The sequence below is a fragment of the Apaloderma vittatum genome, unplaced genomic scaffold (assembly GCF_000703405.1).
Source record: "Apaloderma vittatum isolate BGI_N311 unplaced genomic scaffold, ASM70340v1 scaffold43032, whole genome shotgun sequence".
Lineage (NCBI taxonomy): Eukaryota > Metazoa > Chordata > Aves > Trogoniformes > Trogonidae > Apaloderma > Apaloderma vittatum.
The window spans coordinates 3470-31066 of NW_009703818.1; the positions used below are offsets into that span (position 1 = coordinate 3470).

Sequence of the window (27597 nt, forward strand, 5' to 3'; positions counted from 1 at the left end):
AGATACCTACCCCAACCTGCGCTATCTAGCTACCGACCTGTGGACTTATAGTATCACCAGTTGGCTCACCAAATGGATCACTGTTGGATGAGGCCTGAGACCCATCAGGCTAGAATACAAGAACATAACACCTTTTTTTCTCAACAATAGAAAGTGAAAAGTCAACATGAGGTTATTTTCATGCTGTGGGCATAACAAGTACATCCTATCTCACAAAAACCAGAAAGTGAGACCTCACCACTGATAATGTTCTCAAAAGCCATAGTGGTTTCCTACCAGTACCTGCTAGAGCCCACGCAGGAGCTGCCACAGACTGCAGAAGGTACTGGATCAAACAAACGAGAACTGCAAAAGGCCCTGAAAGCCAGTGAAACTATGTGTAGAATCAAAGAATCCAAGCTGGCGTTCTTTTGCACCTTTGGGTCCCTTTTTTTTGTACAGACTCCCTCTTGCCTTTGGCTCACTTGGGCTCTTATCTTCCTGAGACATCTCATGATTTCAAGCTGTTGCTTGGATAACATTTATTGCTTTTGTCCACTGAGTCTAAGGCAAAGAAATCACATACTGAGGGCCAGAACATTGAGGAATGTAACTAGGCAAGCAACTGGGATGCAAGAATGTGCAAGACAACATCAACCATCATCTTTTAACACACAGACTCTCACACCTCTTTCTGCAGCCTCAGCATGTATGTTGTTTTACCTCGGACTTCCTTACCATCAGTAGGTGAATGCTGCTATGCTAAAAAGGACATTGTATTCAACTAACACATAGAACTTTACATATGAACTCTCCGTTGGGTTCCTTGTACGCAATATTAGTGCATACCAACAGAAATGTCATGCTATTAGCTATCAAAACCAAAGCAGAAAGTGAATTCTGACTGTGGCTCCCCATTAAATACCACCCAGCCCTAGCAGAGTAGTTATTTCTGACACTAGCAAGCAACATTTAAGTAACTTCCGTCTTTTCTATCTAAAAAGAGCTAATCAGTATTTAGAAACCTTGTTGCTACTCACAGCCTCTTGCTCCTCACTTTTGCTTGGGCTTTCAAACCCCTCCTCAAAGAGGTCATCTGCAGCAGGATCGCTGGTATGAGACGCTGATGATTTTGATGGAGAACTCTGTCTGGGTGCAGGGGTTGGAGCTAAACAAAGATTAAGGTAACAGCAACAGAAAATATATCTGTTAATTTGTTCAGAAAGACAGAGCGGCACAAAATCTGCTCATCCTTTACAGCCTCAACTTTTATTACCCATGACAATTATTTTCTGTCGAGAAGCTGCAAGAGGTAAATTCGAACACGGTAGTCATTATCAATTCCCTATATCTGAACTCATTCAGCAGTTTCCAAATTAAGAGCCAGGGAGGCACCACTATATTAAGAATGCATGAGTCGCCTGCCCTATGGCAGGCAAGTGAAACAGAGGGTCTCTGGCTGGCCCCTGGTAAATCTGTGCCTCACGAATCCCTCTTTCCAGCAGTCTGCAAAATCCCCCATCTCCATGCTATGAACATGCTAATCTTATTTTATAGCTCTTCAATGAATTCCCCCACATGTCCAATACATCAAGCTATTAAAGTAAATACCCATCCCCTAATTTCTGCAAAGTGTGGCTTGGACATAAGTGAAACCATTTATATGGTTGAATGTCATGGGCATTTTCCAACCAGCTTCAATGTCCCTAGCACAGAACATGTATTACTGTCTTATAAGAAATTAAATTTCAGACTGCAGCTATCGGGGCTGTTGATTTCAATAGTCTCTGAAATTCCTCTCTGATACTTTTCTTTATGGCTTGAACACATTTAAAAAGCTAGACCATGCACGAAGGTTCTCAGTCCATATCTGTGGTGCAATTTATTGTATCAAAACAAAAAGAAGGAAATGCTTTGAGAAGCAGTCACATCTGAGGAAAGGCACGGCTAAAAGCGTATGAATACTCACGTGAATTTGTAGATGGTGTCGTGGAAGTCACAGGAGTCAAATTTAACTGAGAGATGTCAAAGTCATCACAATCATCTGCTTCCTGTGCCATCCCAACTTTGTTAAAGTAACTTGAGAAGGCCTCTGAGGTACAACTGAGGGAAGGCTGATCTGGTTTTCGTGATGGCACTGGTGGAGGCTGAGCCATCTGGAAATCTTTAAACATTTCTTTTCCCATTTTCTGTCTGGGCCTGTCTGTCTGTGGACTCGATCTGTTGGAATCACTTGTGGGTGGAACAGTAGCTATAGGAGCAATGGTACCTTGAAACATGGCTGCTTGTAAAGGCAAAACAGTCTGTGTTGGCATGAAGGCAGTTGGTTGGAATTGACCAGCTACAGATGGCCACGGTTGCTGAGTAGGAGGAAAAATACCGGGTTGGCCCCACGCTATCGGCTGTCCTCCCTGCATCACCTGAGCAACTGGAGGCTGAGCACCCATGGCCAACTGCTGTTGAACAAGTGGTTGCTGTCCCCAGAACGAGGGCAGAACAGCTCCCATGGCAACATAACCTTCAAAGAATAAAGAGAACAGGAGAAAAAGGAAAGATTTTAACACTACTGTCAAGAGCATGCAGAAAAATCTACACAACAAACGAGAAACACGCAGGTTACATCAGTGATCCCAGAGCTTCAGCATGCTTAAAATAAAACTGGAGGACATGGTTGAATTCACCTTGGTGAACTAATACTTGCATACAAAACCCCAGACTGGTGGGTGTTGGCAATAATCCTTCCCCTCATCTGAATAAAAAAGCTATTCTCTTCTTCCTCCATGCATACCCCCGTGGGTCTGTGAAGACCTCTGTGCACAGACCTGGTGCTCTGTCCAAGCCCAGCCAGGATGAGTTTGGTGGAACCACTTACCACATCTACAGCAGCTCCCAAAACATTTCCCAAACTCACCCCCTGGCAGCACAACCCGGCTCCTCCCCACTGAGTTCTGCAGGCGCTTCTTGTCATCCTGGCTACCCTAGCCTCTGCCTCTCATCTCTGCCTGTCCTTCTCTCAGAGCAAGGATCTCTGGCCCTGAACATCATCCCCTGGGTCAGACTGGGATGGAGTTCATCTCTTCAGAGCAGCTATAAAATGAGAAACCAGAGCAAGCAGAGGGATGGAAGAGGATGCCTGGGACTGCGTAGCTTTGCTGCAGTCCCATATCTTCTTCACCTTTGTTCTTTTTTTGGAGCAACCCAGCAACACCAGCTACAAAACTGGCTCTAAGTTCGAGGGAAGCACCTTTACGTGCGTTAGCAGACAGCTCATGGGCTCTCTAATGACAGTAAGACCTTCTCACTAGAGAAAGACTCTGTGCCATCTCTTCTGACACAGTTACAGTTCAAACCCTTGGCACTCTGAAGAGCAAAGGAAGTGCCTCAAATTGCATAATAAAAACACAGAGCCCAGATAAATTCAGATAACCCCCCCCCCCACATTTAGTTATTACCTGGTTACCTTAGAACATCAAAAAGGTCCTGAGCTTCTGCTCTACTACATAGTTAATAACAACAAACTGCTTCAGGTATTTTTCTAGCATAAGGCCCCTCTACTTGGGGAGCAAATTAAAGATTTAAACTAAAATTATAATTGCTTTCTGTCAGATCTGAAGCCTCCTTTCAAGCTGCCAAGAGTCTGACTGATCAGGTGCTTTGTTATTCACAATGAGAAAAAAAAGAATCTGAAACTAAAACTACTGTAAAAATGTTACAAATTAAACCATGTAATACAATTATGTTCCACTGATAGAAGTATTATGGTCTACAGATATGCTGTTTCACATTGAAATTAACGATTTACTGCTAATAGTTTACATACGTAACCTCTCTTTTAATACTGCCAGAGCGTTAAAACTCTTGTTTCTAACTTGAGTATTTTTCTGAGTCCTCCTGTACCTTTTCCTCTTTCCTTTATTTCTAGGCTGTTTTGTAATGCTAAATGTAAGGGCAGTTGCAAAATTGTAAAGGGAAAAAGCCCCAAATGAACTCAAATAAAAAACAGATGCTGAACTTTGAGAAAACGAATTAACGAGCGATGAAAGGAACAGTAGCTCAGATAGGTATCTATTTCAACAGATGGCTATGATGGATTCTCCAGATCTCCTTTTATCTTGCCCCCACTGTAACCTCATCCAAACAGTGAGGGTTTTCATCTGACATTATCCCCAAACACTTCACCACCAGTGTAACCTTTCTGAGATGCAGTGACTAATCTGAGCGGCAATGTAGCCCATCAGAGAAGGAGTTAACCAATTAGGCAGTCACTGTTAGAACGATTCCAGGCACTCCTCCTCCTCCTTTTTTTTTTTTTTTCCCTAAGCGGAGCTCAGAGCTGCTCCGAGTATCCCAGGGAGAGATGAGCAGTCAAAACCACATCCCTCGTGTGTCTGTGCAGAACGCTACACAGCTTCTCAATTCTGAGCACTCTGAGGAACACAGGAAAGTCTAAAGGAAGTATCAGTATCTGACTAAGTGGAATGCCTTTGAAATGCAATCATATTCTCCATCTCTCTTTCTCCCTTTACTGGAGACAGCACAGAGTATTCACAGCTACTGTAAAAAAAAAAAAAAGCAAGCAGCAGTAAAGCTGAACTAAATGCTTTTTTCTCTCTTGCTACTGTACCTAGAAGGTATGTTATCCAGATGGCTGAGCTATGGTTGAACTCCCAGTGACCTGTTTAGCTTTAGTTTTAAAAAATGTGGGCAAATTCAAATCAACGTATTCCCTGCTTGTTAAAGACTTGTTTTGCCTTGCCCTGCAGCTCTGTCCTCCAAACCCTTCCCCACTTCCACTGTAATCAATGAATTCTCTGAGTACTGAACTGCAAACCAGAGCTGAGAACTGATCACCAAATCTGAGTCGAGCCCACATTTCCAGTAGACTTCTTACCTGAGGGTACGGCAGCAGTGCTGAACGGTACAGAACCAAACATGTCTGTACTAGCAGGAAGTGACTGGGATGAAGATGGGATAAAGGCATCACCTGGAGTAGCAGGAGTCTGCAAGGAGACAGGAATAAAATACAACAACATCAGCTGCAGCTTTGGCAGCACACACTTTGCTGTCACATCGTCTGTAACTCTAAAAATACAGGTTTGGAGGGAAGAGAAAGAAAAAAAAAGAATGGAATGATGTAGAAGGAAAGAAGCAATAGAAATAAGAGTATTAGAATTTGCTAGAGAGAGCAGAGAAGAAAATGAGAGAATTTGTACCAGGAGAAAAATAAAATAAAATAAACCTGACTGGAATATATCACATGCAAAATACAGACAACGTTTTTTTCTCTAGAAAATATAGACTCCAAGTCTAGGTGCTAGGTGACAGCTAGCAGAGGCACTGACCAAGGCATTAACCTAAGACACAGTAAAGGTAGATGAACTATCTGCAGGATTTATGGAAAAGTGCATAAATATTGCTTCCAGTTAACCAACAGAACCAGAATCGTAGGTCTACATTAAAATAGAACCAAAATCCAGTTGAGCAAACTAAGGATGAGGAGACAGGATTTTGAACATCTAGTCCCAGACATGCTGCAGAGTACCCTGGAGATGAGGCTCCTGACTTCACAGCGCCTCAGTTTCCTCAGTATATTCATACTCCCCCTAGAGCTTAATGTGAGGGTCAAAAGCTTTATAGAAAATAAATGTGTTTTCTGTTTATGTTGCAGAAAAGCACACTGAGAAAAAATTTCTTTGCTCTCAAAACATATTCAGCCTTCTTTCTCTTTACTCTTTTGTCTCCCTACCTTTACCAGCAGTTCTGGGATACGTGCTTGGTGGAACCAGAGCGACATGATATATATACTGGATCTTTCTGCAGTGCAGTGCAGAGACAGAGTGCAGTGAAGCATGCACCTCGGATAAACACCAGGGAGGGAGATCTGCAGCTTATGTTCTATCTTATGTGACACCTAGTCTTATAGCAGAAGAAATCAAAATTGAAGATATTTTTGCACATCATCACAAAGCAGTGGCTCGACATCCAATTTGCTTCACTTTTATTTTCTTGCAACATAAAAACTACCCTGAAACCCTCCCTACTGACCTGAATTGTAAATGAGCTCAACAGATGTGCTGAAAACAGCATGTAGAAAAATGCACAGGTCAGTATGCCTGGGTACTCACTGGGGGAGAGGTTACATCGGGAGGAGTGGACATGTCCCCAAAAAGCTCTAGTTGGGTAACAGCCTGTGAAGAGAAAAAAAAACAACAAACACATTGCCATTTACCTTTCGAGGAGAAGAAACTGTGAGTTAACTAGATACAACTTGTGAAGTTAACTAGGGACAGCCAGCAACGTAAGTCTCCCAAAAGCCACGCAAGCTTCAAAGGCCAAGTCCCATATGGGAAATACATGGGTTCAAGCTGTGGGATTCTGATATTGCTGATGGATCCAAACAGTCAGCAGTTGACCCTATAAAATGACTCTGTAGGGAATTCTCCACCATAAAAAACAATGAATAAAGCATGGAAAAATTATCCAGAATGGGACTGGATGCATTACTGCTTTGCCTTTAACATCAGTGAGCACCAAGCATGATTTATGGCCAGTCCTTTTCACGGGCTCCTTTTCTAAATCCCTCTTTCAAGGTCTTAAAACATGGCAGCAGACTGCAGAAGTGACAGAAGATGACCGAAGGGAAGTGCTTTTAAAGTGTTGCCTGATTTTCCCTTGCCCAGGGGACAGGCGTGACCTGGATAAGTGGACCTGAAGGAGGATGCACAACTGAGTTACTCTGAGTTTGCTGCCCTACATTTAACTCATGCTAGAAATGTTTTCTCAGGGTGTCCTTCAGTTTGATCTCAAAATAGGTCACCCATAAAGGTCGGATCCAACTGGACCAGTAGAGAAAAAACACTTTATAATAAGGAGCACCTTGAGTGGCTTCATAATCAAAGCTCCTTCACGTGTTCTGGAGTACTCTCTTCCACTCACCTGCCTCTGCAAATAATTCAGCTGGAGGCCAGGGATGGTAAAGCACATAGCTCTGCAGGAAACCTAAAACCCAGCTACCATCCTCATCAGGGTGGCTGCCTGGAAACCTTTGATGGGAACTCAGGAACTACTCCTCCATTACCTGCCTTCTGCTCCCTGGCTCTCCTTCCTCCCTGTAACATACTCAACCACACCCCTGTGGGAAGCCACAATTTTCATTTGGAGTAAGATTCAGTGCAAATCTTAATTCAGTTCATTGAATCTCCTCTCCAGTCTAGGCGTATAAATCTTGCAGTCTCCTATCTCATGTACAGGTTTGGAATTCAGCTGAGTCTTGACCTGCAAAGGCAGACACTTAGTACTTTGGACATTAACCACCTTGGCTGGTCAGTCTTCACAATCTACGAAAGAAGCAAGAACACCTTAAGATTCCCCCCCCAACCTTCTATTACAAATGTGAAATAACATTACAATTCAAAATATAGTAATTTCAAAGGTTTATACATTTCTGAGATCCAGTCTCTATTCCCACATACAAAAGCAATGCTACAATCCTCTAGACCTGGAATTTGTCTGGCAGCTCGGATGATTCTCAGCTTTATGTCTAACAGTGTACCAAGGGATGAATTATTTCACATTTCCTCACGTCATGCCTTATATTAAATAGATCACACTGCTCTAGCGCTAAGACAATATATTTTCTTCTTATGGGCTTATATATATCCCTCTAAGTATCTGCGTGGAAATGGAAGAAGGAAATAAGAAGAAAATCCACGTTTTCTTCAGAGTACATCAATTCTAGTGTACAATGCTAAAATACTGCTAGAACTAGCTTCCGCAAAAATATAAGAGCCTGTAGGTCACTTCTGCACAGTGTGCAAACACACTAGGCAACCATTATTAAAATATCCATAAAGGTTGGAATAATGACAACAGCAGCACTCATTTGGAAACCCCTTCCAGTCTCCTGTAGGCACTACTGACTCAAGAGATGCCAAGAGACACCGAGCTACTTTCTTCTCATCCCTCCAAATTGCTTGCGCAGCACCCCCCTTAAATCTGCCCTTCTCCTGCATCACTGGTGGGCTTTTCCCTGTTTTCTCCTCTCTGGCTTGCTAAGGGGTAGCTTGTGTCCTTTCGAGCAGGCCACGAGCAAGGCTCTCCCAGTGCTCCCATCCCAGGTGAGGAAGCAGGAGAGCACGGCAGAGGGGCTGTGAAAGGGCAGGACAGACATGGTTATACAGACAAAGAGGAAGTGCCTGTAAAGTTATACATCTTTTGTGGGAAAAATATTATATGTTTCATATCAGTACTGAAAATTGATAGCGAGTATACTTTTGAACTCTGGATTATATGGTATGTATTTGAAAAGTGGCAGCGCAGATCTCTATGCCTCAATACCCCTGTAAAATGGGAATAATAATACTTCTCAGTGTGCTTCAAGGTGATGGATCTTTGGAAACTCTTCACAGATGTAATTCTGTTAAAGCTCTTAAGAGAAAAACTCTGTGCATGGATTTCTAAACAGGCAGCTGGAGAGAGTGGTAGGAAAGCTGACTTTGCTACTTGTTGTAATGAACTCTCACTCACAATATTCCCCAAGAAAAAGGAATATATTTACAGGGGAATTATTTCTTATAGAATAACAACCTTCCATGCAACAGGAGCTACAGAACTGTATCAGAGAACATAAAGGGAAGTTTAGTGGGAACACAATGTCCTCATTTACCTAGTAGAGATAGCTTTGAACAGCAACATTTGGACTGAGATAAAATTTAAGTCCCATATTGTTCAGATCTGGATCTAACCTTTTTCTACAACCCAATTCTCAGCCTGAAAAAATGAATATATTTTCTCTGACACAGATGTAGCTTTATCCACTACAAGATTCTGGACAGCAAATAGTTACCTTTAATTTTTGTGATTTTACTGTCACCATAGAACTGATTTCACCCATTATGCTTTTTTAAATTATTCAAATCTGATATTAGCTACATTCCAGTAAAGTTAATCCCAAAATGAACACTTTCAAATCGCACTATTCCTATAGACAATTTCGTCTATATTTCCTTAAAACATTTTTAGTGTCACAACCTTACCTGAGTGACTGAAACAAGATTTTCATCAATGTCCAGCAATAAGTTTCCATTCTCCAGCTGTAAAGCATGATTTATGAAATGAAATGAATGATTTATGAAAATGACATGAATTTCTGAGCATGAAAATGATAACCTCCATAATTATTGACTTCAGTATTCAAATGAAAACCCTTTCCATCTTGCAGTGCGCACAGATACGAAATCACGTAGTCAAGATAGTGAGCTTGAATGTTGCTCAGATGTTGGGCAAACACACACTTTATTTGTGCTAAATCTCATCTTCTGGTGTATAGGGCAATTTTACCGCTTGCATCACAACTATTTATTTTCCAGGGTATTTTTAAATTCAGCAATAAGCATACCCAGTGAGCTCTGATCCTACTTACATGAGTAGAACTTCTCACTGGCATGGTGAAATAGAAGACTTAACATCCTCAGGGGAAAAAAAGAAGTTTGAACACCAAGAGCTCTAGAAGTAAGTGTTTGCAGAAAACCACAGATTCCTCTTAACTAGAACTAAAGCATAGTGTAAACATATTTTCTTTCCATATCAATTTTTAAAATTACTTATATAAGTTGATTTTAGTTCTACTCAAATACTTAAAAGTTTGTGTGTTTACATATACGTGGGAGTATAAGACCCACACATGCATATGTATCTATATCCATCTGCATATTCAATGCTAATTATTACTTCGGTGTCCTCAGAATGCTAAATTTCAGATAACATGTATTGTAGTGTTGGAGATTTGTATTTATTTAGAAGCAAACAAAACAGCAAGCTATCAAAAATCAAATCTTAGATGACTGAGAGGCTTCATAAACATTACCAGCCAGTAAAAATCTCAGAAACAGCCTAGACTGCTTTTTCCCCACTCTTACCTCACCATAGACCTGAAGGGAAAAAAAAAACCAAAAAAACAAAGACTGGCAATAAGCAAAGCCAAAGGAAGAAAATGCCTTCGTGCACAACGAGGAAAGGACCCAGTCCTGCTCCTTCTTGTTGATGACGGTGTGTTTCCCCAGCATCAGGTAAGTGTGAAAAAAGCTATGTCAAAGAAATCTCCCAGACCCAAAAAATATTCTTTAAATGAAACCAGAAGGGTTTACACCTTCAGGAAGGCCCAGTTTTGGCCAGTGGCTAACGACTTTGGGTTCTGACAGCCCCCTCATTTAACCCCTCTATCCCTCCAGCATCCCAAAGAGGATCCTGCTCCCAGCCACAGCGACGGCTCTGCAGAACGTGCTAAGAAATAACTACGGAGGAAACATGCATTACAGCATTCAAGGGGCCACCAGATATTCCCACCTGTGCTAAGTGGACGGAGAAAACATTTGCCCAGCATGTCATGGCACATCCCCAAGTGCCCAATTATCATGTAGCCCTTGAGCTGCATCTTCCCTTCGCTCATGTTCTGCATCATGTGCTGGCGGGGAAGCGCTTCCTAAAAGTGAAATATCGCCGTCTACCAGGACAGCCGGCACTGGTGACCATGCCAAGGCTGCAACGCAGCTACCAAGGGCAGATATTGGCCCTCAGAGACCTTCTCCAGTTCAGCTTTCTGATAAAAAACCTTCACAATTAAGTCAACAATCCTCTCTCTCCTCCCCTGGTGCATGACAGAAAATAATCAGAAGCCTGGAAAGATGCTCCAAGTCCTTGATCTTTCTGTAGGATTGCTGCCTGTGGATTTCTCCACAGAGTGATGTAAAAGCTTGCTTTAATTATTCAAAAATACACCTCCTCGAATATGAAAACACCCCTACAGCTTAGTCAACCAGGCACACACCAATCACTTGCGACCGGCCGTGCAAAGCGAGGCGGAGGAAAGAGTATTAATCCTTGTATCGCAGTGACATTAAACCTGTAATGAAAGCTCCGTCTTTCTATACAGGCATGTGAGACAAATTGTAAATCTTTTAAACATGAAATATGTAAATCTGGCTTCTTAAAGCAGCATCAAGCTCTTTGAACCACACCAGCCAGTAATGAAATTCTTCATGACACTTTTCACTGTTTGCTACAGAAAAACATATTGTCCAAGAGAGAGAAAAAGCCAAGAGTACAGAAGTCATTATAAGAGATAAGAAAACCACAGCTTTGCAAAACCTGAACTCACACCAGTCCACCTCCACTACAGCATTCCCTCTGATCACCAAGGACTCTGAAAAAAATATATTTTCTAAGCAATTCAGAAGTTCAGATTTTAAAAGGGAAATCTAAGACATGCCTCTCACACTTAGAGGAATGTGAGACATCTTACTTCCTTCACTCCTGCAGACATAACAAGCCAGAATATTTAACTTCTTTTACTCAGTCTGGTTCTAGCAACAGCAAGGGATCTACAGTGACTTACAGCATAAGAAAACCTCCATAATATTGCTATACTTTTCCAGACAAGATAATATAAGTAGTGCCTTGCAAAATGTGGTTCTGAAATCGTAGAGAAGGAAGCAAAGATGATGGTTAAAAATAAGAAAAAAATACACGGTAGTTTACATGTACTCTGGTACAGAGCTCAGCAGGTAAAAACAGACTATGAAGGATACTAAATATAGCAAGTAATCAGCAATTAGTAATTAACCTTTGATCTGGGTATTAGCTATTCAAATCTTTTAAGGAAGTAGAGGCATTTAAACTTGGTTTCCTGCATTCAGGATAAATGCCATAGCACTTGGCCCAAAAGACAAAAGAGGGATCATCCAACTGCGCTGCCTCTCTGCATTTCCAATTCCTTTTTCTAAAATGTATTTCACATGGTTTGAAACATTATTTTAGTTCAGCAAAGCTCCAGTTACTTGCACAGCCCAGTACAACTAGTGCTGATACTACTACGAGCTGCATGAGCTGCAAGCAGCTTGCTAATCAACTACAATTCATTCTAAAAAACAATTAGAACTAAATGAAGGAGCAAGCCAGAATCGTGACTAAACTGATCATCAGTCAAACCACATCTACTAGGCTGGGACACAGAGAAAACACCCAACAGACATATTGTTTTCCTGTAAAACTACTGTTGGATTAATGAAGTAGCATGATAACTCAACAAAGAATTGCTTAATTACTTCCTAATTAAAGAGAATGCACTGAAGAATATGTGTGTGAGGAAAAGACTGGCAATGCCTTTGCAATCTTCAGCCTCCTACAGATCCTAAAGATCCTCAAACGCTGTAACTTTTCCAAGTTTCAGAGTTAATGGCAGCCACGTTGTTACCATCAATGTAGATTTACAAAGCATAGCTGAGCCCAACCTTTCAGCTGTAAGGCTGCTGGGAACATTTAGGGTTATTCGCTGGAATTTTTGGTAATTTTGGTGAAACGCTGGCACAAGTTGCCCAGAGAGGCAGTAGAAATCCCATTCCTGGAAGCAGTTGGAAAGGGTTCTGAGCAACCTGGTCTAGTGAGGATGTACTGCAGAGGGGTTGGACTAGATGACCTTTAAAGGTCCCTTCCAACTCAAACTGTTCTGTGATTCCAAACCGGTACAGGTCACATTGGCTGCCATAAAAATACATGGATTGATTTTTATCCAAAATCCATGCATTTGGGCATCCGCCACAGGGTTCAAATCCAGTGCTCAGAATCCTGTGGAACATGGGAACCTTCCTGCTTGAAGTTTCTTTTTTCAGTAACTTTTACTTGTCGGGAGCGCTCTTCTTCGAACAATTCTCCTCTGTAATTTTATTTAAAGTAATAAACCCGAGTACTGACTTCGGTATGATGTACCCTATTACAAAGTAGCCTTGAGCCTCATCACGTTCACCAACTGCCCAGTTCCTCCTGCTTGTTCACTGGGAAGAGCTGGATGTGCTGGTTAAAAATGCTGTTAGCTGAACTTGTGCAGCTAAAGAGGTGGGTTGGTTAAGGATAATTGACATGACAGATTATTGAAGAGTGTCTTGAGTGAAATACTTCACTGTTGCTCAATAGCTTCCTTTAAATTAAGGACCTCTTCATGTGATCAAAACATACGCTTACTGGTTTATTTTCTTTTCATTTGAAGGGAATTTAAGTCTGAATTCCCTGTGTACTTCAGATATTTACTCTTACAGGAAATGGTATTTAAACTGCTTCAATTACCACTTTTGACAGACTCTCATAGACAGGCTCTCACAAACCAAGAGTCCAGAAGAGTGCCTCTAGCGTACAGCCAGAGTCACGCAGCTTCCAGGCAACCCAGCACCCAAGAGAACTAAAGCTTTCCAGAGTGCACAGGATGCTGGTGCAAAGGTTCCAGCCACATGGTCTCATCTCTTTCATACCTTCTCCAGACCCCCTGTAGTTGGTCCAGGGAGCATGGTATACACTGTTCACATCTCACATATTTAAGAGAAATATCACTACTGTGTTGAACTGAACACTTAGGCTTTCAAAATGTTGACACAAGCTATAAATCTGTTGTAATTTACATTTACAATGGACTAGCAGGCCCTGACATCTGTCTTCTTGAAACAAAGCCTGGCTTTAGATTTAGGTACCTTTACAAACGTGTGCAATTTATTGCATGCAGCTGATGTAATGCTGAGATATTGAAATGAAACCTTTTTTCCATGCATTAAAAAATGGGAAACAAAGGAGAAGAGCAAAACTTTTCAGCCAATACAGTGGCAAAAGCCAGCCTGCACCACATCTGGGCAGGAAAATCAAGGACCAATGATGAGCTGGTTCAGTGTCATGGTCAACCTTGGCCAGGCTTCCACTCAATGGAAGGGAATTACAAATAACCTCAAAATTACTATTTAAAACTACTTGCAAGTCAGAAATATACAGGTCTATTTAACGCTTTTCAAAATGATAGGTCACTGGAGCTATAACCAAGCTGGAGGAACAAGTTATTTCTACCTTCATTATGGAATACTGCGTGATCATGGTATTTCCCATGAAATCTGAGTTTCAGCAGGCAAAAAAGCCAAGACCTGTATACTTACGTACTTAATACCGTATAGCACTGAATGAATAAGCAAAAATTTACAACAGTTTCTCCCCAAACTGTTGCAAAATGCATACAGCACTTTCTCCAGAACTGCATTCCCTTGAAGTGGTAAACAACATAGAATTGCACAACTGATATAACTTAATGCATACAGTGATACTGAGTAGGTAAAGCTACAAACTTCGCTACTTAGAAAGCAGACTGTGTGCAAATAAATGTTTTATCAAATTACTATGAGCTGCTGGGCTCCGAGCAAATCAAAATGTAGTGAATCAATACAACTTGCAGCTGCCAACTTAATACATCAGCAGCCATCAGATAAAATCCGCATCAGTCATAATGCATAAGCAACCAAAAATTCGCTATACGTAACAAAACTTTACCCCACAATCAATGAGCTAGACCTACGGTTCAGCTACACTCTCTTTTCTCCACTTTGGAGAATATCAAACAGGACAGAATATTACCCCAATACATGTCTAGGAATCCAGGTAAGTTTAGCAATGTAAATGCACATGAAGCCACCAGACGTGCGACCTTATAGGCTGTGCAACTGTAAGGGGCCACTGAAATGTTTATCATTTGTTTATATCACCAGTAATCTGTATTAAAAGCACAAATCTGAACTGCCATACTACCACCCATGTCACCTACGCCAAACAAAATAATCCTGTCACTAGCACAGAACTTCCAGCTTCTGTTTGGATTTTTTTTGTTTGTTTGTTTCTTGCTGTTATATATAATACAAATAGGGAGAGAATGATGAAAAATTGACCCAGGTCAGTACTGCTGGATTACAGCTTTCCCATGCTACGGGATTATGTCCCCAAATCCTAAAGGATAGCACTAGGAAGACACTTCGATGAGGTTTAATTGAGTGTAACTAAGGGCACTTGATCACACGTGTCCCTTCTAGCAAACGTAAACAAAAAGGGCCAGCTTTGCCAACGCAGATGGTCAGAGTCAGGGTCTGTACACCTTTGATCCTGAAAGCCTGGCTGTGGTGGCTGAAGTCAGTGTCACCAGCTTACAAGTTGCTTCCGATGCAAACTCAGGGGAAACTTAGGGGGGCTGGTTGGCTCAGTCAGTTGAGCATAGCGCTAACAACGCTAAGGTCGCGGGTTCGATTCCCGTTCGGTCCCCATGTGCTGCCTGATCTAGTCGAGAGGTGGCGTCCCTGGCGGCAGGGAGGCTGGATTAAAATCCCTGAGGTCCCTTCCAGCCTAGGCCATTCTATGATTCTACGAAAAGCCAGAATTACAAAGCTCTTCTCTAGACCAAGTGTCTCTCATAGAGAGAATTCACTTTGTAGAGGATGGTGAGAGTTATCTGAAGAGACGCTCTAAACTACTTGATTGCCAGACATTTCCGCACGCCATTTCTGCGGGGATTTGACTTCTCACGTGAGCTGGTGGAGCCCAGGGCTGTGCACTCCTTCCAGATGAAACCCAGGCACATTTCTGACACGAGGCCTGAAGAAACCAGACCTGCGAACGGCACTGGTGAGCACAGACAGAATTAAAATCTAAGCTTTCCCAAATGCAGCTTCCTAGTTGGGGCAGAAGGACTGGGCAGCCCTTATAGCTTCCAGACCTGAGCACGCTCCGTCCAGGCCAACTTCATCTGCTCCTCCCATGCCTTGTCCCTAAGGTAGCCAAATTACTCCCTCTCGATTCCACCCTGGTTTAGTATTTTCCAAATATTACAATTTGGTACTAGCCTTGATGACTGCCTGCATCGTAAGGCAAAAGCTCTAATGCCTTGAATCTTTATAAGGCAGGAAGACGAGGTGTTTGAAAGCCTTCATAAAATTGTAAGTAGATAGTTTAAGCATTTTGATGAGAATAGAAGGTTTTATTGTGATGTGACTGACAGTCTCTGTGAAGGGTATTTATAGTCTGACTCTTATTACTAAAAACACCATGACAGGTAGAACTTGATGTGGATGTATAATGGGGAGACGATGGGGAAATTACGAAAAAAAAGAGCTCATTAAACATTTCACTTTTTTAGAAGAGTTACTTTCACAAACAGAACTACAATTCCTAAGTGATGTGTCTGCCACTTAACACAAGCATTCTGGGGTAAGCTTGCTTTCTTTGTCTGGTCTGATGTCTGCTCTCAGCAAATGGAGAACAGGAGAAAACTGGTCTAAGGAGGAGAAAATAGGAATGAATACAAGAAGTGTGAGTTCATACAGAGAAAGAGAGAGAGATACTGGGAGGAAACCAAATACCCTGAAAAATCTGTCTTTGGAGCTGAGCTGCATACCCAGTAGAGGAAATCTACAGGAGAGCTGGATTTGCTGGGAAGAGATGCAGCAAAGAGATGGGGAAATACAAGAATTATACTGAGCAAGCAATCTTTTCATCCCAATGTCAGAGAAGTGACTTGGCAACCAGCCACCACTTGTAATTGAGTTCAGTGGGTACGTTCAAATTCCGAGATCCCAGACTCATTCCTTTCCGCCTCATTTGCACCGTATTTACATTATTTGATATCAGACATCATGAGGAGTCGCACTACAAAGTGCTTTGACATCTCCTGACAAATGGCCTCATGCAACGGCACAGTACTGTGTAAGTACATCAGCTGTCTTGATGCATACACACCGTTGAACACTTCTACTTCATGGCGTTACCAGGAAGATGCTTCATACACTCAGCTGCCATGGGATCCCCCCTGCACAGAGAAATACCTGCCCAAATGGTTCTGGTTTCTTAGCAAGCGATATCTTATTAAACCCCAGGATGAATTGCACCTCCCAGTTTCAAAGCAGTCTTTGAAAAAGGGATTCAGGCATTTAGTTTTTAAACCGTGTCAGATCTCACTCCACCTGAGCCTAACCATTTCCAAGTTATCATACCTGCAAGGCATTTAAAGTTCCTCTGCAGCCACAAAGGAACCATCTCCAGATGTCTATTGATTTCCACCCGAGAGGGACACCTCCCGCAGACAGGAGCAGCTCCCTGTGAAGCAGCTCCTTCTCTCCACTGGCTACGGAGAGTCATGGGTGGAGGGCACCAAGGTGGCTACCTCAGTACCCCTCACTTTTACGTGCAGAGACCAGAGATAACTAGCCTGGGAACACACCAGAGGAAAACAATCCCAAGATGAAAACCCCATCTCTATCCAGGGAACGTGGGCAATTCAGTTTGAACTCAAACAAAACTTGCTGCGTTTTTATTAAGTGGTGTATTTATTGTTTGGAGAAAGATTTCATGGTGCCTGAAACCTATTAGGAGTCACAAAACGTTTTTCACTTGACTCATCCATTAAAAAATTACTGAAAGCAAGATCTCCTAATAAAGGAAGTGTCCTTAGATGTCTAAACGAGGTAGATGAGCTCGATTATTTGCCCTCAGATTGAATTTTAGAGGTTTATATAATAATGACAGCTATAAATTGAAAAAAAAATTATGGCAAGTGTCTCAATGACAGAGAGTCTCACATGCGGAAAGGTGAGCAATAAATCAGATGAGCAGTGGAATATTAAATTGCTAATTTTAAGAGTTATTGCTGCTATTTTTTTTTCTTCTTTTAATACATACTAATATAAAAAGGTGAAACAAAATCTCAGCTACCTATTTCTTCCTCTTCTTTTCCTTGTCTTCTTCTTCATACAGTATGTATCTTGTTTGGAGAAAAAGCTACAGTTGCTTTGCATTTAACCACGAAATAGCAAAGAAAAATAATAAAAAATTAAGCCTGCAACCAGCTTCGCGGAGATGACAGATTAAATATATTTGATTATTACAGAGTAGGTTCCATATGCCCTGTATCTCAGAGTCATGCTCTTTACCAGGACAGTCTAATACCGAAGTGTATTGCAAGGGTACTGTGCACCCAGCCATACTGCAACGACCCAAATTACCGACTATACTCGGAGGAAATTTGAAATACCACTGAAGGCATAATAAAAAAGTCACAGGAAAAGTACAGTGGAAAAATTGAACACTGAACTGTATGAAAAATGAGTGAAAAACATACAGCTGTTCTATGCTTGCAAATACTTTAATTAGCTATGCAACATGAGTTATTTTACTGGGTTTTCCCAGGTCGCACAGTGATGCCTCCCTCCTCCTAGTGCCTTATCATGAAATATTTATGGCAAGTTGTGTTTGTTTGTGCAAACCACAGAAGTGTTACAATTCAGGCCCCCATCCAGCCCCTTCTCAGCATTTATCTTTTTTATTTGACATCTCGGTCTCCGTGCTCAGCCCCAGCTGTGCAAGTTACCACATCCCCACGTGAAAGGAGTCTCTCTCTCTCATATGCAGGTATTTTTGCCGTGCTTACAGTAGACTGAAGTTCCCAACCTTCTCCTTTGTTTTTCTCCATTCTCACACATATCCTCAGAATACTAATTTTCTGCGTAACCAACGCAATTGAACAATTTCTCGAGGTATTTCTAGCACAAATTCATATTAAGCAGAATAATCTGCCCTTCAGCAAATCCATGCCTTGTTGCTACGGTGCCTGTCACTCCACTTCACTTGTGCCTTAGACATTCCGGGGATAAATGCTTCACCTCTTCAAAATGCTACCACACAGAAAGGGAATGGTGCCATTTGGACACAACAGCATATTACCTAAATTTTTTAATGGCCTACTGTCCATGCAAGCCACAGGACAGAAAGAGTTCTATATTGACCCTTAGCCTCTTGTTCACTTGCAGCACCACAGAAATAATATGTAGCAATATCAGGAGGAAATCTTGGGCTGATTACAGCCCACAACAACTGGGAAAGCAAAAAATTCTGGCACTCAGGAATCTGTTGAGTGAGGTCTTTTTGCACACTTCATCTTGACGTAGTTCCTTTCAGAGTTTCCCACAGCTGTATAAACTAATGGCAATGGCACGTCTCTCTGCTCGACAATTCCAAAGCTCTTGCTAAGCTACCATGAAAGTTGTTACTGGAAAAATAGTTGCTTTTCTATGGTGTATGTTGGGTTGGACACAATATGTTTGTTAGGTTTTGGGTTTTTTTTCCCCCCAAGGACAGAAAAGTAACTCTAATGCAAACTGCTGTCTTTTTTCAGTAAGATTTGATTTGAAACTCATAAAATCTTGACCTAGCAGCACCCTGTATTCACCAGGAAGCCTTCTGAGAGGTATAGCAGCAGAAAATCACCACAGAGGTCGCAAATGATGTTCTGACATACCTTTTTCTAAAGCTGCTTCTCTCGATCCACACTATTCAAACCTTGCCTCCCATGCTGTCCTACTATACCAAGCTGTAAGGAGTGCACTATATAAAGTACGGCTCTGACAGAGCACACATGGGAGGAGCCCATGCTCACTCAGACTGATAAGCCTTCTCTCTCCAGCATTGGTAAGAGAGAACGATTTGCGAATTAACATTCAAAGGCTCATCATCAACTCTTAACCACAGACAGCACACTTATAAACGGTAACTTCCTTAAGAATGAGTCGGAAAGACAGGGAGGAGATTTAAGGAATGAATGAGATGGATACGAATGACATTGCAATCCTGGTTACTCCGAACCTACCCCAGCAACCCGTAACACATCACTGATAAAATTCACATCATGAGGAATGTACCAAATGTCACATACAATAATGAAAGTCAGAGAAGCTAAGAAACACATCTTCTTTATTGCATATAAATACGGAAGATACTTACACTTACAGGTTGACTTTTTGGCACATCATAAACACCTTCCTTCTTTTGGCTGGTAGGAACCTGCAACAGCAAATTAAAACTAAGGTCATTACCCAAGGAGGTTTGACGAAAAACTGGAATCAGCAATGGATATTTATGTAGAGAGTAGTCATTTAATACTAACGAAATCAAGGATGACTCCCCTGTCAACCAAACAGTACTACTAATGGAGAAGATACTAAAAATATAAAACATCTATCTGAATTTTTTAAAACCTAAAGCCCAGTAGTGTTCAGAAATGAGATTTTCATTCTCAGTTGCATTAAAGTCCAGGTGCACTTGGATCTCCTTCCAACTTAAATGGTTTCTTTTTTCATTTTACTTGGAGGTTAGAAGATGTACATGGAAGTCATGATCAGGTCAGTATGTCATCTTCCTCCTTGGCAGAGATCCAGAGAAGAGCTACCAAACTGAAGGAAAGAGATTTTTGGCCCACGGCATTAGATTTCTTCCTTCCAACTCATTTAATAATCCAAGTCAAGTGAAGTCATAACATGTGACGCAGGGATGGGGCCCCGCGGCTGCTCTAAGAGATGTTTGGTTGCAACTCTGCAATTTTACTACGGAATTACCGGCCTGTCAGAGTCTGACACAGCCTGGGAGTTGAAAGCAACAGCCACGCTCACACCTGGGACGACGCGCTTAAAAATTTGGGCAAGTCTTTAATTGAGTCAACAGTCATGACTTACACCTTGGGCTTTTGTAACCTGCTCATGTAAATTCCGCTGCTTTGTAATACTGGGCTTTGCTTGCCTAAGGACTGCTGGTTTACGCATTTATAATTTGTGATTGCTTTTCTTTTCCTTCCTAGAAGCAGTGAACGACTATTGTAAATGACACAAGCAAAAAGAACAGTAAAAACACGCTGTAAGCTGGCACGAATGCTCTAAGCAAATCCGTGCTCCTTTTCCACTGCACAAGGGCATTCAGTATAAGAAGGTTACATTTCAAGTACTAATGAAACCTCACAGGTCCATAAGACAAATAATATTGCAGATATAACAAAATTATTACCTTTTTTGCTTTCTAAGGCAATAAACAGAGTCCTGACATTAGAGTAAGACTGGTTTAGAAGCAGCAGAAGGATCTTAGTTGCATGTGGAGATGTGCTATCATTTCTTATTCTGTAAAATGTATCAAAACCTCTCTCCACTGTTCAAATATTAACTTGTCCATGTCTATGTGCCAAAGTCTTCACAAGAAACCGTGCACCTTTAACTTGGGACACACTGCACAAGTTTGTCAAGAGCATGAGTGCAGAATCCTCACAAAAACTGAATGAGCTTCTATTCCCATCCCAAGAATGTCTTGCTTGCCTTGGGTTTCTCACAGCCACTTCCACTAAAACTACCTATCACATCAGATATGTGAAACTGGTAACAGTGAACAACTCAATTTCATGGAAATAACAGTTCGTAAAGAGAAAGAGCTTTAAATGACAGTGTAAGAGCAGAAACCGAGAATGGTCTATTTAGCAAGCCACTGGAAAGCTTAGTCTTCATAAAGAGGGCAAACATGGTAAGATAAACTATTTATAAACTGTTGTCAGGGTGTATTTTTCTTTTCTCTCTGGCAAGCTTCCCCTTCAGTCACTCTCCTCTTCCTCCTTTCAACTTTTCCATGAAGTCATCCCAGTTTGCACACTCTTATCCACAGCTTATTGTAGAATGGGCATTTCCCTACTCTATTGATCCTCCTCTTTTTCACTCCGGCTTATACTTAGAGAAAAGCTCCGGACTTCTACTACCAAGACAGAGAAACTTTTCTGAAAGACATTTTCTCTCCCAACTCGACACCGTCTGTCTCTTGCTGTCTTGTCGTGCATCATCACACTTCTTTGCATCGCTACGTAGGCTGGGGGTCTGCAAGGCATTTCTCATTTATTTTCTTTGATTAGAAATATCACCAAAGAGGTTCTACTGCTGCTGACAGCTCCGTCTCTGCGACAGGCTGTGAACCATTTGATGGACTTGCGCCTTACCAGCAATGCAAGCATCGCAGCTCAGAAATCCCCATATCTCTGTCAACTCCTCGTGGAGCAGAACTTGCCTCTCCCGAGAGCAGCGCTGCTATATACACAATACATAACAACCTAACAAAAACCCATCCCCACCTCGCTAAAACAGCAGGCAGGAGAAGGGATGCTATTAAGAAATTTGACATTAGGTGAGAGGATTGTACATGCTCAGTGATCAAGCCCTTGCCTAACTAACACATTAGAGTGACTAAGAGACAACGTTAAAAGAGCAGACAGACGCAGACAGTCTTTGGGGTAATGCATCAAAGGAAGGTGAGAGATAGAGAAAGAGTGCTTAAAAAGAAAACTGTGACCTCTACTACATTAAAAAGAAATGGAAATTATCACTTTAGGCATGTATCTTCCATCTCCATCTACCCACCGGGTAGGAACCTTTCCCACCAAGGGAGAAGTGAATTCTTTGCGTACGGGCTCTTGGTTAAAAAACAGAGCAGCACCACAAGCAAGATTTGGTGAGGCTGAAGCGAGGATGCATGAGGTTACTGAGCAGATGCCTGTTTACTGAAGCGTAGTATGGGGAAGGGTTTATAGTAAATAATGGAAGCTGGCAACAATTTGGATCAAACTACAAGAAAAAAAAACACAACAAAAAAGAGGACCTTTTCTAATGTAATTTTTAATAGTAGCTTGGATGGTTCTGAGATCATCAAGATCTTGTAAGAAAAGCAATTTTGCTAGTGATTTAAGATCTGAGCTGTGGGAATCCAGATTTATAGCAAGCCAAGAGCTCACGGACTCCATGGGAACTAGGAAGCTCACAGCTCTGGACAGGTCCATGGTAGTGATGCTGCAGCATCTCTCAATGACAAGAGGTAACAGAAAAAGACTCCTCACTCCCTAATCTCAGCATTTTCTGTATTCAAGGCATTGCCTGTAGAAAATACAGAGGACAATACTAGACCGCATATACTGAGAGTACGGTGTACTCATCACAGGTATTTTCCGTGGGAGGAAACACTTCATCACGGGAAGATCCTGTCAGATGAAGCCTTGAGCAATCCTCTGGTGACTTACAGGACAGTAATAGCAACCCTCGAGATGAGGCAAGATCTCACTACCTGCTTGTCACGTCCTATTTCCATTTTAAGAAAAAGAAACTATCCTAACAGTTCCCCTGTTCTTTAGGCCTTTCCTCAGAACACAGTTCCTACTTCTTTCCTACTAACCAAAGTCTATTCTAAGACCTCCAAACACTGGGAACGATGACTCCATCTTGCTTGCTTCCACTGGTACTTCCCTAAAACGTCGCTCAAAGCTCCATACTTAATGAACAATGATCAGATTATTTCTTTTGGTCTGAATGTAGTTATCGTGGGATTTTTGCTTGTAGCATAAAACTGCCAACTGGAGTAGTAACTTTCTGACAGATTGCTTTCCTGAAAATCATCAAGCTTTAAACACAATGTAGTAGAAAATTGTCAACCTTAGGCACAAACTCACCTTGAGAGCTTTGCATGTCTTGGTCTAGAGACACCGAAAGATGCATATTCTAGCGTGTGTGGCAGGGGTGCCCAGAAATCAAGAGAGACAGCCTAAATGAATCTCACCTTAATGACCCTCTGATGGGGTCTAAGTTTATTTTCTATTAACTTGCATTTCCTTTTCCCACTTAGCTTCTTTAGCTCACACCTAGTCTATCCTTTCTTTTTTTCCCATTATCTTCCTGTATTTTCTCATGGCTTACAAAAATACTTCTTTTTTTTCCGTTTGTTTGTTCTATCCTTCCTCCTGTCTACTTTAAAAAAAGCTTTTCCTATTACCAGATCAACCTCTAGCACAGCTAGATGAAATGCTTAATCACTGCTTGAACCTCCTTCCTCTCCATTCTAAACGATTTCCTCAAATCATAGTTTTCTTAGAGTATACAGAGATTTCTGTCTATCTTCAGATTTGCCTCTAGTATGTGATACAAAATGAATTACATTATATTTTAATAAACCCTGTACTCATCCCTTGAGGATAAATTGAATGACAAAAGATTATTTTATATTGCTTTCAATGCAATTTTTTGTCAGTGTGAAGAATGCAAGCTTGGGCTCTAATATAACATTACGCACTCTGAAAATATTTTCCCCAATCTGGGGGATTTCCATTAAGAGCTCTTAGGTTTTGCTCAGTTATTTCCTTGGTTAGGCAGAAAGAAAAGCAGCACCATCCAAATGTCTTTCTAAGAACTGTCTGGATGGGCTCCTCTTCCAAGAGATTTCATCATCCATTTCTCTGAATGGGTGTAAAAGGTTTCAAAAAATCAACCTAAAAAAAGAGAATCTGCTATTTATTGCCTTACACGGCATAACCAAAAAGCTTAAGACCCTTTGTAAGTTGACAAAGTTAATAAAATTTGCAGAAGCTGAAATTACAAACAACAGGGAAAAAAAAAATCACATTAAGACTGGGCAGATCATTCACTTCATGTCACCCCGATGAAATGCCAGATGAATGAAAACTAACAAAAGTGAACGCTATATGAAATGTACTTTACTAAATGCTTGCAGTCGTTGCAATGAAAACACCGAAGTTAGCGATTTTATACCTGATAAATGTTTTCTTCCGTTTCAGGCTCACGGATTGGCTCGTGTCCAGCCTCAAACACAATGTACTATTACACCAGCCGCCAGAGAGGAAAAGTCAAAGATGAAACAGAAGGGAAAAAGGCGATTTGGAATTCCACGTAAAAACACAGGCAGGCATTAAAGAAACAAGTTCAAAGTACAGGCTGGCAGCAGGACAACTGGTTTGCTGGAAAGCGCAGAGTAAGGTTGTTTCATATTTCATAAACCGGCAATGACTAGACCTAAATCTCCTCTAATGATCATTAGAGCAACTTCCTAATTCTTTCTCACTAGGGAGACCGCCTGTGGCCCAATATTAATTTTCTGAAGTCAACGTGAATTTTGCCTCTTTTACATAATGGCAATTATTTCCACATATATTTATTATCTATGAATATAAAAGCTAAATCCAAAACTGGAAGAATAGGCTGGTGCTCATGTTAGAGGACACATGGCAAAAGGCTGTCACAACACTTTTTATTTTTGGGTTCTTGCTTTATTGTGAAGAGCACAAAGTAAAACTCCTGACATTATAAAAGCTGAATAGTAATTTAGGGCATCCTAATTCTTATCATCTTCCTTGATGCACCTTAGGCACTGTTCTGTATTTGCTAATGGTTGAATTAGTTTCTTTCAGCGTGCCTCCCACTGACACGCCTAAGTGGAAGAAAACAAAATCTCCAGGAAAAAAAAAAGTAAGCTATCGTTATTTTTTTTCAGCACAAAAAAATCAGAATGAAATTACATCTTTTTCTTCTTCACACTCAGTAGGTATTGGACATGATTATACTGATATATTTCTGATAATCATCTTTGCTCTCAGACATATTGCTTGGATGAAACAAGGCTTAAATTTCAAATGTATTATTAAATCATAGCCCAAACACCAACAAGGGAGTGTGTTTAAACATCAGTTCAACTGTTGTTTTTTCCCCAATATTCACTCTCTGAATTAAATTCTGGCCCCATAGAAGACAAAAACAAAATGTTAATTTCTTACAGTCAGAACAAGACATCACCTTCCTTATTCTCAAAGTAACTCCCTTCTCAGTTAGACTTTGTGTTAAAAAATGATGACAAATCTCATTTGGAAACTTAAAATCTGGACTCACAAGCCACATTTTAGGAAATATTTCTAACATACAATCTAATATTTCTATGCTTCAACCAAAATATTCTGTTCTATTCTATTCTATACAGATATATTTTGCTATCACTTGAAGCTTAGTCTTTAAATACACTACTTTCTGTAAAAATCTTAAAAGTTTCTCGGAAAAGCTATCTCAGTAAATTTCAAAACATGTTAAAGGTTTTGGCTGTGTTTGAAGATAACATATATCTAGCCATTTCTGAAACTCCAAGGCCATATAGCTTCAGAAATTACCTGGTATACAGGATCTTCTACATCTTCTTCCAAAATTGTCTACAGCAAAGTAAGAGGACAGGCAGTAAAAGCAACGAACATAAACAGTAGAGATAAAAGAACTGTATTCAGAAATTAAAGGACAGCAAAGAAACAAGCAAAAGCAAAATGGGCAGGTAAGTATATAGTTTCCTTTCTCTAGTATGGTCACATTATTGTACAAAGGAACTTTATCCAAATTTCATTCTAGTTCAACAGTCTGCACTTTATTTGATCTGATTCAGACACACTCAAAAGTACACTCAACCTTCCCTAAACTACTCGACACTGTTAAAAACCTGACTTACAGCAACACTGACCTTCATTAAAGTTTTCCTTCTGAATTAGAAGCAGCACTACGCGGTAAATTAATAGATCATTTCCAGTCACTACCTATGTTCACCATAGCCCAAGTGACAGCTTTCACCCGTTTAATCCTACTTCTGAGCTCGCGATGGCTGTCACAGTCGTATTTGTCCGTGTGAAGCTGGCACCATTCAAACCCACTGCTGTTAAGAAATGCTGAGGATGCTCGGTGCCTCTTTGGAGCAACTCTGGGGCACACTTCAACCCAAACTTTTCTTAGCAGTAGTCTAAGCTTATGCGTGTACCTGGTATACCGCTTGTTCACACTGTTTGTCCTTTTGTGCCTTTTTTTCCATTTCTTCCCTTTGTTTCAGCTCATAGATGAGTTGAAACAGGTCTCGCAAGTCCAGAATGACAGGTTCAGCCTATGGAAGTAAAAACAGGAATGGAAGTTTCAATGGAGGAAAATACACACTTCTTACTAAGTCCTGCTGATGGAGCAGTTACAGCATCTCCACAACTGGAAAGAACCATGTGCAGAATTAATTTCTACCTTAGCATCTAGGCTTGGGTTAATTTCTTTTCAACTAACTATATCTGCAAATTATTGATAATTATGAGTATAAAAGACTTTATGAATATAAAAGACATAAATATGCTTTTATACGCAGAGATATTAGTGGTTTATCATACAATGGAATTGCAGTAGACAATATGCAAAGTAGCTATTTGGTGTCTGTCACGTTCTGTTTAAATGAGTGTAAGAATATAACCAGACTTACATGTATCCAGTCTAGTTTAGTTGGAAAGGAAAATGATAACTCATTGTAAAACAATACATGACGAAAAATCGGAAATAGTGAAATACATTCCCTTTCTCCCAAGCTGGTTTCATTAATTTGCTATTTAAGATCGTCTCAGCAGACACTTGTGACAAATCTAGTACAAACATAAACAATACAAGATTGGCCTCCTGAACAGCTTCTTACGAATGTACCTTTTCTATCGAGTTACAGTGTAGAAAATGACAGTGATTTGATACTTACTGCCTGGGCTGTTTTTATTGCCACAAATCTATGATTTCCCTCCTTTCCACACACATATCCAAACGCTCGATGGTCTGTGATATCCTTCGCAATGTATGAAATTTCATGAACTGCATGGTGGTGCTGTAGTAGCTATTAAAACAAAAACACAGTAAGAAATATCCATTAAAATGTTCCAGTAAAAAGTAGTGTAATTTCTCTTTCCTCAGTGCCTTACCGGGATCTCAATACACCTATGGAAGTAAAACAAGCAAACATATGCTGGTATCAAAATCAATTACTCTGTGAACTCTTTATGCATGTTCTTTTTTTCTAGCCAAACTTGACTTGCTCTAATAATTTGACTAAAAGCTTCAATCGAAGATTTTTGTTGGTACCTTTTTGGCGAGATGTAACTCAACAGAAAATATCACGTTACCTAGTTACCACCTACATGGCATCCTAGGTACAGAATCAATATTTGTAGGTCTATGAAAGCAGTAGCAGCAGCTCCTGTAGCTTCATAGAGGGCGACTCTAAGGACAGACTGACCTGCAGGGGCTGCTGAGCTGGACCCCAGATATCCAAACTCTCTGAGAACTGGCAGCAGACTTACTTCATCTCTGCAAAACTCGGCAT

At 40.9% G+C, this 27597-nt stretch overlaps 1 protein-coding gene across 1 annotated transcript; it reads right to left on the bottom strand.

Moving 5' to 3' along the window:
• On the bottom strand, positions 1–27597 carry DAB1 (Dab, reelin signal transducer, homolog 1 (Drosophila)). Its single transcript, XM_009864768.1, has 12 exons — positions 27575–27597; positions 27197–27212; positions 26980–27111; positions 26239–26358; positions 25610–25648; positions 24207–24272; positions 19597–19656; positions 6105–6167; positions 4871–4979; positions 1949–2497; positions 1020–1147; positions 1–109 (listed from the first exon to the last, which is right to left on the bottom strand). The coding sequence occupies exons 1-12, from the start codon at positions 27595–27597 to the stop codon at positions 26–28; spliced, it is 1389 nt and encodes a 462-aa protein (XP_009863070.1). The 3' UTR covers positions 1–25.

Bases quoted from the DNA above. Each gene is read 5' to 3' on its own strand.
- DAB1 (XM_009864768.1), bottom strand. From the start codon at position 27,597: ATGCCGAGTTTTGCAGAGATGAA. The intron at 25,649-26,238 runs GTACACGCATAA...ACTTTGCTGTAG, and splicing joins GTGAACAAGCGGTATACCAG to ACAATTTTGGAAGAAGATGT. The intron at 6,168-19,596 runs GTAAGTATCTTC...TTCTCTTCACAG, and splicing joins CAAAAAGTCAACCTGTAAGT to GCTGTTACCCAACTAGAGCT.